Genomic DNA, 13,034 nt, shown 5'->3' on the forward strand with positions numbered 1-13,034 from the left:
AGAGCTGGGAACAGTAGTTGAAGAATAAGGTTGACGTTCCCTTATGGGTAAGGAGAGGAGGGAAAAAAAGTCTTACCCTTCTTCCCAGTTTCTCTAAGGAGTGTACCTGAGGATAGTTTCACACCTGGCTTGCACAATATGTTTCTGCTGGCCAAGGGGACAGTCCCACCCTCTGTCAGATGACAGCCTGTGTCCTTCCCTACTCCTCCTTTGTATCAGTGTTAACGTTTGTGCAATTGTACAAGGAGTCCAGTGAATTTGCAGACTGAATGAAGACTAACCTTGCTGAAATATTTTACGTGAAGGCAGGGAGTAAAAGCAGAATAGCCTTTTTACTAGAAACAAACTGTCCAAGCCAACACGCAGACACAACCTCAGAAACAAATAACTTTTAAATCACCTTTCTGTTTAGTTGCCATATTTATGTATATCTCCGAAATATCTGTCACCATGTTCCTGGAAAGTTTCTTGCTGCCCTTTGGGAAAAAGGAATGGAAGATGTTCTGTCTGGCATGGTGTCTCACAAATATGCATACCTAGCAACACGTCAGCTTTTGAGGCAAAATTAACTGGGCGTTACGTTTATGGTGAAGTAATCTCGCTGTATTTGGTATGATATGTATTGTAGGCTGCTCTTCAATATGGTCCCTAGGAATTTTATCATCTACTTTTTACCACAATTTTGCAAATCACAAAGGTTCATTGTGTCACACTTTTCACACTTATATTATCAACCAAATTAAATTTAGCTTAAATTGCTAAAGAAATAATAATTTACAAAAAAAAACCCAATGAAAATGCTTTCACTAGCAAAATAGACTTAGTTTTCTGTATAGACAGGAATGATATCTCAGTCCTCCATAAAAAGTACTAATGTTAGAGAAACGTGCCTAAAAATTGAGAAAACTTGCTGAAACTCAACTTTAGAAAACTGTGTAGTCCCTGGATCTTGTTGGGATTGATTCTATGCTTACTGGATGCAGTGGGAAAGCTAACAATAATTACAGTAGAGAAGAATTAGGACCATTCACTCTTTATAGATTCATTTGATGTGGGAAGAATCACACGTAGATCTTCTGTACTCCATTTCTGCAATGTGGCAGCATCAAATGAATTATTCCTATACTCTTGTAGAAGAATACATTAACTTGCCTGGACTGACTCCATTAGTTAGATTCTGCAGCCTCATTTGGTGCCATGAGCTGGTTTTTTTTCCCCTCTCAAAATTAAAATGTCATTCTAATATTTAAAATACATTTTCTCCTCTACACTACAAGTCCATCTATTTTTGTTCTGTCCTAATGAGAGACTATATCGTCATCCTTGATGATACATAATTTCCTGTGTATTTATAACTAGAAATATACTTTGCTCTATTTAGATCTCAGAAGAGCATGTTTATCCTTCAAATTAGCATTGTTATAGTTTTGGAGAAACCACTGCAAAGAGAGCTGAATTACTTGCTAAACCCCCACGCTGCGAATCGGTGACAAAGCTGAACATAGAGCCCAGGTAATTTGATTCTTGCACTATAATCCTTCAAGTTTGGTTGTTGGTGTTGGTTTTGTTTTGTTTTGTTTTGTTTTTTTTAAAAGCATTGCTGTGTCTGTTTAAAAAAAATAGTAAAATCTTTCCTTGTAATGCATTATTTTTTTCCAACCATTTTTTGGTCTGTCTACTATGAACTCTGAAATGCATCTCAATGAGGCATTTACCGGCAGGCTCTGTATCAGCCGATAGCTTTCTTGTCAAGAGTTATGACAAAATTCATTCTCGGTGCGAATCTCTCTCATGGTCTGCACAGATGCCCATCAGCACCAATGGGAACACTGTGTGCCGAGTGAGAGTGGAATGTGTAATGGAGATCTGCAGCACCCACTGCTGCTGAATTTTCAGGTTTATATGAGTTGACCTTACCGTGTACACTTCACAACAGATGCACAGCCCATTGTTCTTTGTGAAAGTATGTGTGATGTCTAGCAGAGCAGGCCTGATCATAGGAGCTCCTGTTAATGCTATGCACTGGGGTCTGTTAAAAGAAAAAAGAGGTTGTATTTAATTAGGTAACATACTTATTCAGAATAAGCTATTCTACTGTTCACTGGAAATCTTACCTGAAGTTTTTCACATGGTCTTCCACTGTAGTTAGTGCCAGAGCGCTGTCTAAGGCATTAATATAGTAAAGAGCCTGTGTAGAAGAGCCCCAATTTACTTCTGCATATAATAAAGACAAATAATGCATATTAAACCATAAGCTTTTCCCTGTTTTCTATTGCAAAGGTCAGCAATCATGTTATCTGTGAGCCAAAGCAGGGTATATTCCCTCATGCTTCAAAGATACAGACAGATAGGAAACAGCTTTCCACACTGAGATCTACATGAACACCGATCAAGTCCCATTATGCCACGATACAAAGCTACTACCTAGTGCAAGTAAGTGGAGATTTGTGTAGAGTTCTTCTTTTCTAAGGAATATTAGTCTTTTCTGAGCCCTTCTGTTGCTGGTAAATACGTGCTGAACAAAAGTCATTCTTTTAGAGAGCAGGAGATAGATAGCTTTAGTACAGTGTCTTCAGTGCATTTAACCAAGCTTTAAGCTGCTACTTTGCAGCAAGGACACTGGCAATGGGTAGGAATGGATAGAAATCATAAAATGGTTTGGGTTGGACCCAAAAGACCTCATATAGTTCCACCCCTCCTGCCATGGACAGGGACACTCACCACTAGACCAGGTTACTCAAAACCCCATCCAACCCGACCTAGAACACCTCCAGGGATGGGGCATCCACAGCTTCTCTGGCCAACCTGTTCCTGTGTCTCACCACCCTCACAGTAAAGAATTTCTTCTTGATATCTAATCTAAATCTCCCCTCTTTCAGTTTAAAACCATTACCTCTCATCCTATGATTCTATTGCTACACTCCCTGATAAAGAAGTGCACATCTTTCTTGATTTACTGAGGAATTGTAGGGAGGTGCTGAAGAGTGATCAGTGCAAGAGTAACTCAGCTTGCATTTTGTTGTATAATGGGCAACAGGTTTACATTTTGAGTGAGGATCCCAGATGAGTCAGCTAAGAGCACAGCAAAATGCAGGTAAGGTTTTGTTAGTGGATGGAAAAAAAATATGAGTGATATTCAAGTAAAGCCCCAAATATAGTAAAGACGTGGTGGGAATAAACTGGTATGCCAAAATGTTTACACAAAGCCCGCAACCGTACTTGAAGTGCTTGTTAAACAGGCAAAAAATCACAAGACTATCATCTTAATCTGTATTAGGTAAAGTGGGATTTAATGGGATGCTCCAATCTTCCTTCTAAAGAAAAGTATTAGAGAAAAAGTAGTATCTAATTCTGTAAAAGCAGAATTAATTCCTGTAAAATCCAGTCTGGCTGCATAACATACACACAAAATAATAGTGTTTTGTGGTCTTACCTGGTTTCTTATATGTTACATAAATATATAGAAAGAGCTCAATGGCATAAGTGATGAGAGCTGCCCACCAGTTGATGACAAACATGACACCACAGCACAACAGGGCTCCAAAAAGTGACACCCACATGTTATAATATCTGAATGCAGGTCTCCAACCTGTTTAAAGAGAATTGAGGAAATTGGAAGTGCATAAAATACATTGATCAAATGATGGTCCATGGATTTTGTGCAATCGAACACATTGCAATTTGTTTCAGGTTCTGTTGGAAGGGGTGGAAGTGATATGTGAAAATTCTTAGGCATCATGAGATACTTTCAGGTGTTGGCTGATGCAGATTTCTTATGTATAGAGTACTAGGTCTTACAAGCCTTTTACTACAAACCCTTTACTACTGCTTTGTCCAGCCTGGCTTTGAGTAACCATTCTGTTTATATGTATTTTTGCCAAGCTAAAGCTCACTGGTTCAGAACAAGAAAGATTTACCTGTAACTCCAGGTAATTGGCTGTGTCCTTTTGATGTATATACATAGAACTTGTTAATGGGAGCTAAACACTTGCTGAGAGGAGAGTTTATCCCAATACTGTAAGTGCAGCTGTCTTAAACTTGGAAGTTGCCTGGCCTCATTGCAGAAAAAGAAAATGATTTGCAAATGACTTTAAAAAGATATTATTCCTGCTGCTTTTCAGCTGCAGTACTAAATCCATCCCCTGCTAGCAATTAAAATGATGAGGCAAGCAGTGAGCCTCCATGGTTTGTAGGTCTCTGCCAGGTGTTCCACAGAGCAGACTCTTTGGAGAGGGGAAAAACACGGAAGATACAAGGAGAGGCTGAGCAGCCCTATCTTGGATCACCTGTGTAATGAGAGAATGGGAAGGTCATGCTGTGAAGAAATATGCTGTCCTGCAGCCTTGCACTTATTATAATCTGTCACTGCGGTTTGGCAGAAATTAACTGGAGGAAATGAGAAAAGAAAAATGGCTGCCGTTTTCTCTGAAATGTTAAGTAGTGGCAGAGTAGAGTCAGATGCACACACGTGAAGTCTATGGAGGTAATTTTTACTCAGCTCCAATGCCACGTAGAGCAGATCTGCCTTTGTTCAGCTGTGCAGGTGATTAGCAGAAGTGCTTATCTTTTCTGCCCTCTGAATAAATGGCACCATGCAGATCTATAGGAAGGAAGTTGATGTAGGCATTTATGTCACTATTGCAGTTTCTTCACACTGGAAATCACAAATGTGTTCCTCGCTCCTTCAATTGAATAATTGATTCACAGCGGCAGCAAATTTTCTTTCCTGTGTGCCAAAAACAGTGTTGCTCAGCTGATTAACTTTAGTCATTAAGGTGTCACCCCTTCATTCGTGAAGATGATGAGAATTATTCTGCTGTGGTGATGCACAAGCCTGAAAGCCAGCGTGTTCCTTTGCTGCACAAATGTAGAGAGGGGCTCAAGTTACCCTTGAACGGGACCTCATTGCACTTCACCCTGCAATTCTGCTATTAGCCACTGCTGATGCTGTTTGGTGGACCTGTTGTTGTTCTACATGTTCCCTTCCAGGCACTATCATTTCTAGACAAGTTACTGTTCTTATGAACTTTCCTGTAAATGACACTGTAGATTTGGAGGAGAAGGGTATAACAGCTCCCCACTATACCTTGCTTACTTTATGTGGCTGGAGTTGGCATAGGTTTTTATCCACCCGTGTTGTATGATAGTGAGGGAAAAAAAAAGCCACCCTGAGGAGGAGCTTTTCTGCTCCAGTGGGCTCCACCAAAGTCTTTTTCATCCTGTACAACTGTAGGGAATGTAAGGACTAGAGCCGTTATTTTTATCTTTTAGAGATAAATAAAATGTCGTCATATTCAATGAGAGTGGTAAAACCTCAGATCACATAGCTTAGATATTTTACAGGTACTGCAACTTTCTCTGACATACAGTCAAAAACTTGCAGAGATCAGACTATGAAGCCCACATTTAAATCACTCGTGAATGCAGACTCACCTGGAGATTTTGCATATGAGGCATGAAAGCAGGAGAAATTAATCAAAGCGTATGAAGCCAGGAAGAAATTGGAGATGATGGGAGCAATGGTGTTCAGTTCAGCTGCAAGACACACATGCACAAGTCAGACATAGGCACCAGTTCCCTAGATTGCTGGATAGCTTTTTCCTGACAATGCATTAAGTCTGGATGCTGTCTGAATTTGTCATCCAGAGAGAGCTTGGGTATTTTCCTGTGTATTAGTTTAAGGCCACCTTGTATACCTTCATTCATATTAACTAGTGTTTGCTGATGCCAATTTTAATAACATTATGTGCTATACAAGGTTATACTTGCTGCTGTGATTCTGCAGACTGGCTCTTAATCATGTAGGTCTGGTGTAAATTTCAGAATTTTAAAAACCTAATTGAGAGGACAAATGCATTTCACAAAAGATTTATGGTTAAAACTTACTATTTTGCTTTTTAAATGGCAATCTGAATTCTCTCTACTAAACTTCCCATTTACTCAGTGTCACACAGTTTGAATTTCAGATCTTGGAAAAACTAATTGAAAAATCCCCACACCCTTAAATATGGTAGCTGGGAGTTTCTATCACCAACGCTGGCAAACTGGGATTTGCTTTGGAGCTGACTGTGGGGAAGGCTTAGCAGAGTAGGCTTCCTAATTACCTCAGAGCTAGGTGCAATATAAACTGGAAAACTATTTTCAAAGTTGGTGGCTTTGCCTTACTTGATATAGTTCTAAGCACTGCCCTCTTCCAGCGGAGTGAACAGGAATTGCACCCACTCCACATCTTAGAAAATGAGGCTGTGGTGGCGTTGAGATGTTACTAGAGTCCCTGACGGTTTATTTTTGCCTTCTTTAAGAATAGTGGAATTTCTACCAGGGCTTTGAGTGTGCTGGGGCTTGAGTTGGACCTTACCTGACTGGAAATTTTTCTCACCGTAATCAGAGTATTAAAATATTGGTTTATATAATTTCAAAATGTGAGATTATAGCAGTTGAGTAACGATATACAAACCAATCAAAATGAATGCCATAGCAATCACAAAAGTGAGAACATATCCCCTGATGGGCTCGTTGTTTTTTCCGTATCCTTTGGCAAAGAAGTGGAGCCCTTTGTAGACGTTGTCCTTGCAAAGAGCCTGGTAGACAAATCAGAACTTAATTTGGTTAAGCAGTGCTTTCTTGCATCAGAAGTTCACTGTCTGTGAGTGACAGCTTGCTGGGCTTTTGCTAAACAAAAAATAAATCTAAGGTAGTAATTCAAGTAGATCTACTGCTAGGCATGTAAATATTCAAATAAGGTGATAAGCCAATATCCTACTGTTATATAGCAGGAGAACAGAATCACAGGCATATAATACTTGTTCAGCGCTTTAAGAAAGATTAACTGAACAGCTAAATAGAGTCTAAATTGGAGGAAACTGAAGCACAGATCAGTGGCTTGGTGTAAGTTGTACAGGTTATCTTTCTGTTCCCATTCTATCCACATTGCTGCTGCCCAGACAGCTTCTGGACAGCCTGTTTGAGCACACCTGCCAGCACCTGAATCTTACAGTCCTGAGAGCTCCTGCATATTCCTGGCAGTCCTGTGCTTACAGGGTGCCTTTCTGTAAGGAGGTGGGAGTGGTCCCAAGATTAGCCTTGTAGCAATCTATAACAGGCACATGCGTATCCCCTGCTCCTGCAGCAAAGCTGAGCTCTGACCAAAGGAACATTATCACCCTTGTATGAGGGTGTTAAGACCTGCCTATTTCTGTTGGAAAACATTCTACATACTGTTTTCCCTGCCTCTTCCTCCCACGTGTGTCAGTGTTGTTTAAATATGTATCACATTTGGCACATAGAGTTCAACTAAATTCCATGTCTTTAAAGTAAAACAGAGTATAAGGAAGTGGGTGGTTTCATTTTACCTGGAAAACTTTAGGTGCGCTGACAAGAGATGCTAGAGCTGATGACAGAGTAGCAGAAAAGATGCCAGCTGTGATGAGAGGACCGAAGCCAGACACCATGCTCATCACCTTTGGGAAAAAAAAAAAAAAAACAAACAAAAAAAAAACCAAACAAAAAACAAAAACAAAAACAAAACAAAACAAAAACGGAGGAAAAAAGAATAGTCAGGCTTGCATTTGGATGCACTTTTTGATCACAGACCCATTTAAGTACTCTGTTTCTATGTGTCTCTGCTTTTCACAGTTCTAAATTCAATATACTACAAATGAACTGTGAAGCAGGGAGATACTATTATTCCTGTTTTAGTAAAAAGCAATGGAGGTGTAGCCAAATTTTTATACAAGTATGCACCTGTCTGCTGAGGCAGATGAGTACTCAGTGAAATTTTCTCACCTCCTTTACTAACTAGTTGCTAAAAGTAACAGCCTCTATTTGATGGGTAAATAGCTTGCAGCAAGAAAATAAAATGGAAACAGCAGGAAAAAGTACCAAAGTACAAAAAGTGGTTGGAGGTGCTTTCTTTGGTTTGGGATGATTTGTTTGTTGGTTTTTTTCCTAATTATCTAATACAGCTTAAAAAAGAGAGAAAATGCCCGACTGTGCTGGCACAGCAGCAGTGCTGCAGACAGTAATGATGGTTACTGCCAGGCCTCCCTCAGCCCCCCCAGAGGCGCTGTGCTGGCCTCTGCCACCAGACAAGGAAGCTAAAAGATGAAGTGGACAGATGTGATTGCCAGGTGCTTTTTGGTGTGTAGGAAGTACTCCAGGAAGAAACAAGTTAATTCTGGAGATTTGTCAAATTCTGACTTTAGTCTGGCAAATATAAATGCGAGAAATGAAGTATTTATGGCTGCAGTGAGGTCACTGATTTTAAGGGTTGCCCTGGGTGTGGGCAGCTGAACTGAGGTGGGAACGAAGATGGGAAATGATTGAGAAAGGAAGGAAAAGTAGTCAGGGACAGCATATCTCTTTTAAGGTGGTTATCCAGCCCTGTCATTTAGCAGAGCTAGCTGGGAAAAAAGCAAGTGACTTTAAAAGCTACAAATGGCTAGTTGAAAAAGCAAGTGCAGGTGGGTGGTGAGCTCCTCTCACAGGCCGTGAAGCACTGGGGCTGAACAGACATCTGGGAGCTGTGGTTGTCAGGCTGCAGAACTGCTTTACTTTGATGCTTTGCGTAAGCTTTATTTTGAAGAATAAAAATGGCAGGCGGTCTCTCTCTGGCCTAGGAGAAAGACCCCATTACTTCTCACTTGATTTTTCACTCGACTGTTTTTGGATACTCTTTTTTTTTTTTTTTTTTTAAGAAGTGAGAACTCCATTTTTTATACCGTGGCACAAACCTTTAACGGTGACCACAGCACCCCTGAGGTAAAATCACATCCGTGTGGAAAGAGCAATGAGATGAGTCGCTCATCTGACAGGAGTTCCTGAGGTCTCTGTTACAAAGTCTAGATTTTGAGTTTGGAGATGTTACAGCACATACTGCTCCATGGTACTTGTTCAAAGAGGAGGTAAAGACCTTACCGGAGTGCTGGGAAGGCACTATGAAGGTAATGTGGAATGCAGGGGATTTTTCCCTTTTATTAATCCTGTAGCTTTTTACTTTTTTAGATAAACATGGATGTCCTGTTGCAGTTAGTTGACAGCAAATAATGGTTTTACATGTTTGTACTTATGTATTCATATATTGCTTATGATTATACGTATTATCTCATTAAAACCTGAAAATTATTCATCAGCCCGTAATCACATGGCTGACTTGCACATCTGGAAAAATCATAGCCTAGACTGCAGGCAGACGATCCATTGCAGCTCATCCCAGGTACAACTGTATCATTGATGCTCCCAGTAGCATCTCGTACAACACAGGAGGCTGTGGAAACATTGATACATTATTATTTTCCTTCCTTGTGACACCGGAAGAATGTTCTTGCCACACTTTGACTCTTAATTTGCACACATTTTGTACAGATGCTGCCTTAGTCTCATCTCAAAGAGCAACATTTCATGTTGGGCAGAGATTACTTCCCTGTATTGTGGCTTAGTTTCTCATGTTGTCTGTAAGCAAATACTTACTTCTGTTATTTTTAAAATAATCAGCCAGTTGACTAATGAGGACTGAGAGAGAGTAGAGAAACAGACAGAGATCAACAATAAATTAACAAGCTCTGAAGTATATTGGCTGCCTGTGACCACTTTTACAAGTGCCAGTATTCAAAGAAAGCAGGTCAGTCAGAGTCTTAGGTCTAGGCATATGCTTTTCTTTAACAAGGACACACAATTGCTTTAGAGACCCAGATCCTCAGCTGTTCAAATTGTCATAGCTCTACTGATACTAATATGGTGAGAAAAGCTTTAAACAGGAGAAATTACCTGTATTCTTTTTATTTTTATTAATATTTATGCTGTCTTTTCTTGTTTGCCACCAGAAATGGGAAGAAATGAGGAGTTAACTTAGAGTGCTGATCTCAACATCTTTAGTGGCCAAAATGTAAGTTTATATGGTATCTTCAAATATGTCAAAAACATTGTTATTGAGAGTCTCAAAGTAACCATTATCTATTTAGCAAACCAATATGCAAACAGGAAAAAAAAAAAGTATTACACTGAAAAGTGGACAGCTCTGAAGTTGAAATATAGCTATTGCTTGTGAGAACAATGCTTTAATACAGATTTATAACAGAAAGTGAAGAATGACTACTTCAACTTTAATTACAGGGCAAGTTTAGATCCAAATAATGCAATAACCTGAGCTGCAGCTTGAATCAATTATTCTACCTTTTGCATAAACTACAAGGACCACAAAAGTCAAGAAGACTTGAGATTCATCTCCCAGAAAAGGGAGTACCCCACAGGGCTTTCATGCAGTACTGAGGTACTTGCTCACAAGGAAAAGTGTCATTTACAACACTCTTTCTTACAGTACTATTAAAATAGAAAAAGAAAAATCTTTTTCTTGAACAGAGATTTATTGTACATATTCCTCCAACAGAGTCCATAGCTTCAGTACAGGTCTCATTTTTACTATCGTGTCTGTTTTGTTACCTCACATTCCAATATTCTAGAGCAGCTGGTTACATAGGGCATCTTCTTTAAGACAGGCTTTCTGTCTCTGACATATAACATACAAAAATGTGTGTTACCCTGTTACTCATGAGCGCTCAGTAAGGCTAGTGACAACAAGTAGAAGCCATGTGAAATTTCAATGCGAGTGAGGAACAAAAGATCAGCAGATTAATAAGAGGTTCCTTTAATCTTTACTATGCTCATGTATAGTATAAGCTAGCGGTCTTTGTCACTAAATAATCAAATGCAAAAGTAACCATGCAAGTTATACAAAAATCCAGCTGCCAAACAGGGACTTTTGTTTCTGCTGATTGCTGCTTTTTTTCCCCCACTGTTTTTACATACAGTAAAATCAAACCAACTATCTCTCTATGTAATAAATCCACAGGATGAAAAAGCAGTGATGTTAATCATTCATTTGCATACCAGGCTTTCAAACTTTTTAAACTGTATAAATGAAGACATGGAGCAGAGTTTCTGTACTTACCTACACATATTGCAACACCAATGTAAGCAACTGTTGTAATCAGAATGGCCAGCATTGTTCCTTTGGGTATCGCACTTTGTGGATCCTTGAAACAAAGCAGTGACCCAAAAAACACTGTGAGCTCATGTGCTGCACTCTGCTTGTATTTGCATGCTAGAGAGTCCTGCCACATTGTGATATGAAGATACCTTTAGAGGGTACATTTTTATCACTTAGACCTGCACTAACATGTCCTGTCCCAGCACGCAGGTAGTGAAGCAGTCCTGTGGTGCAGTGCTCCTATCCTGGACATAGAGAAGGATATTCTGTGGGAGCAGAGGTCACCTTTATAGCAGCAGGAGAGTCCTGAGCTCTGCATTTCTGGGAGCTCCAAACTCTCTTTACATTGCATTGGGCTTTATTTTAACATTTGATGAAATAGCGGGTAAACAGTTATTGAACTAACCGTCAAACTCCTGTGGATGATGAGACTGGACCATTTTTAGTTAATTGGTAAGATAGATGCAGATAGTCACCCTGTACAGAATGCAGTACTTTTGTGATTAGCAACTAGTAATTGTTAGTTGTGTCTTCACAACTGGCTACTTCCTTTCACTGTTTTTACTTGTAATCTAGATAATTTAATAAGGCTGGGTTATAATGCTTACAGATCAGTTCACAACAATATCAACTTTGATCATGCAACTACAAGTAGGAGTCCAAAGATCTGCATTATACATTGTAATTTTAAAGGGGGTTTTAACACTAGTCAACCTTGCAATTTAGTGTGTGTTTGTTTATGCTAGGAAGCACTCTATGAACTGTCTTCTTAAGTTGGTATAGCAATGTTCTTTTAAGTCAAAGATGCATGGAATGCATTTTAAGTCACAGACTTTTGTACTTTTATAACTATGCTTGTTGCTTGGGAAAAACCCCAAAATACAGATTTGGAGTGGGGTGTGAAACATGGATGAATGACTTAACTTTGTTAATAATTAATGTAATTTTTAAATTAGGTAAGGATTTATTGAGCTGAAAAATAATTGCCAAGTCACTTTAGCTGCATAAGACCCTTTGCCCTCAGATCATGGTAACTAATTTATACAGTCCTGATATGCATGTCTTAGGTCACTGTTTTTGTGGAGTCTCATGCTGCAGTCTTAAACACTGTAACCTTAAATCTTAGGATTAGAGCTTCTTACAGCTTTACCACTGTTAAATTTTATCAATAATTAAATGCATATTTAATATGATGCTAGTACTTTAGGGCCTACTCCAAGACCCGTTGAAGTCACCAGGACAAGTAGCTGTTTCTGTAAGTAGCCTTTGTACTGGGCCACTACTTGAGTGCGTAATGGCTACAGAAGCACGTATGTGTTTGCAGCAAATTCTAAAAGTTTGATTGGTCAACTTTACACTTTTTAAATACTTCTTACTTTGTCTTTTAGATTTCTGGAGAGGCCTGTTAATTTAATTAGACCTGTCTAATGCATCTAAACATGCTCAGTGGGGAATCTGCCTGGAGGACTTGGTTATAGAAATCCACTTACTGCCAGACTGAAATAACTGCAGAGAGCCAACGGGAGAACTGCTTCCCTTGGTCTGCTCAGACTGTTTCAAATAGCTTATGAAAGAAGTGCTGCTGCTTTGGGAGCCTGCAATGTATAGAGAGCACCATATATGGCAAAAACATTATTTTTGTTTGATAAAAGGATGGAGATTGTGTGAGGCTGATTCAGTCTCAGTGGGCAGAAGCACAACAATTTTTGGTTTTTTAATTAAAAATGGAATCTCATAGATGCTATTAGTGGCTCAGTTTCTACATATTTCTCTTTGTGCTTGGCTTCAAAAGCAGCCCTCTGAAAACAAAGGAGATGAGGCATGCAATTCAGTGTGAGGAAGGGAAACAGAACTGGCTGTCAGGGCTGGTAGGATCTGGTGAACTTGTGACTACTGGTGCCAGTACAGAAATAACAGATCTTTGGTTGAATTCTTAAGGTATACAAGACAATGGGTCTGTATAATAATGGCAAATAACTTCATTTGACATGCTGGGGTTATCAAGGTGTGAGCCACATCTTTTTGATGACTTTTTTTTTTCTTTTTTGTT

At 39.4% G+C, this 13,034-nt stretch overlaps 1 protein-coding gene across 2 annotated transcripts in view; it reads right to left on the bottom strand.

Annotated features, from left to right (window-relative positions):
* Positions 1–13,034, bottom strand: part of SLC12A1 (solute carrier family 12 member 1) — a 48,040-nt gene that overhangs the window by 18,747 nt on the left and 16,259 nt on the right. For both annotated transcript variants that reach the window (XM_074156557.1, XM_074156556.1), the window contains exons 9-16: positions 10,946–11,030; positions 9,114–9,265; positions 7,353–7,460; positions 6,458–6,581; positions 5,434–5,535; positions 3,434–3,589; positions 2,115–2,214; positions 1,918–2,029 (exon numbers count right to left, since the gene is read on the bottom strand). In XM_074156557.1, coding sequence (XP_074012658.1) covers positions 1,918–2,029; positions 2,115–2,214; positions 3,434–3,589; positions 5,434–5,535; positions 6,458–6,581; positions 7,353–7,460; positions 9,114–9,265; positions 10,946–11,030 — 939 coding nt within the window. The remainder of the gene's footprint in view (positions 1–1,917; positions 2,030–2,114; positions 2,215–3,433; positions 3,590–5,433; positions 5,536–6,457; positions 6,582–7,352; positions 7,461–9,113; positions 9,266–10,945; positions 11,031–13,034) is intronic.

This window comes from Numenius arquata, chromosome 11 (genome assembly GCF_964106895.1).
Source record: "Numenius arquata chromosome 11, bNumArq3.hap1.1, whole genome shotgun sequence".
In the NCBI taxonomy this organism is placed as follows: Eukaryota; Metazoa; Chordata; class Aves; order Charadriiformes; family Scolopacidae; genus Numenius; species Numenius arquata.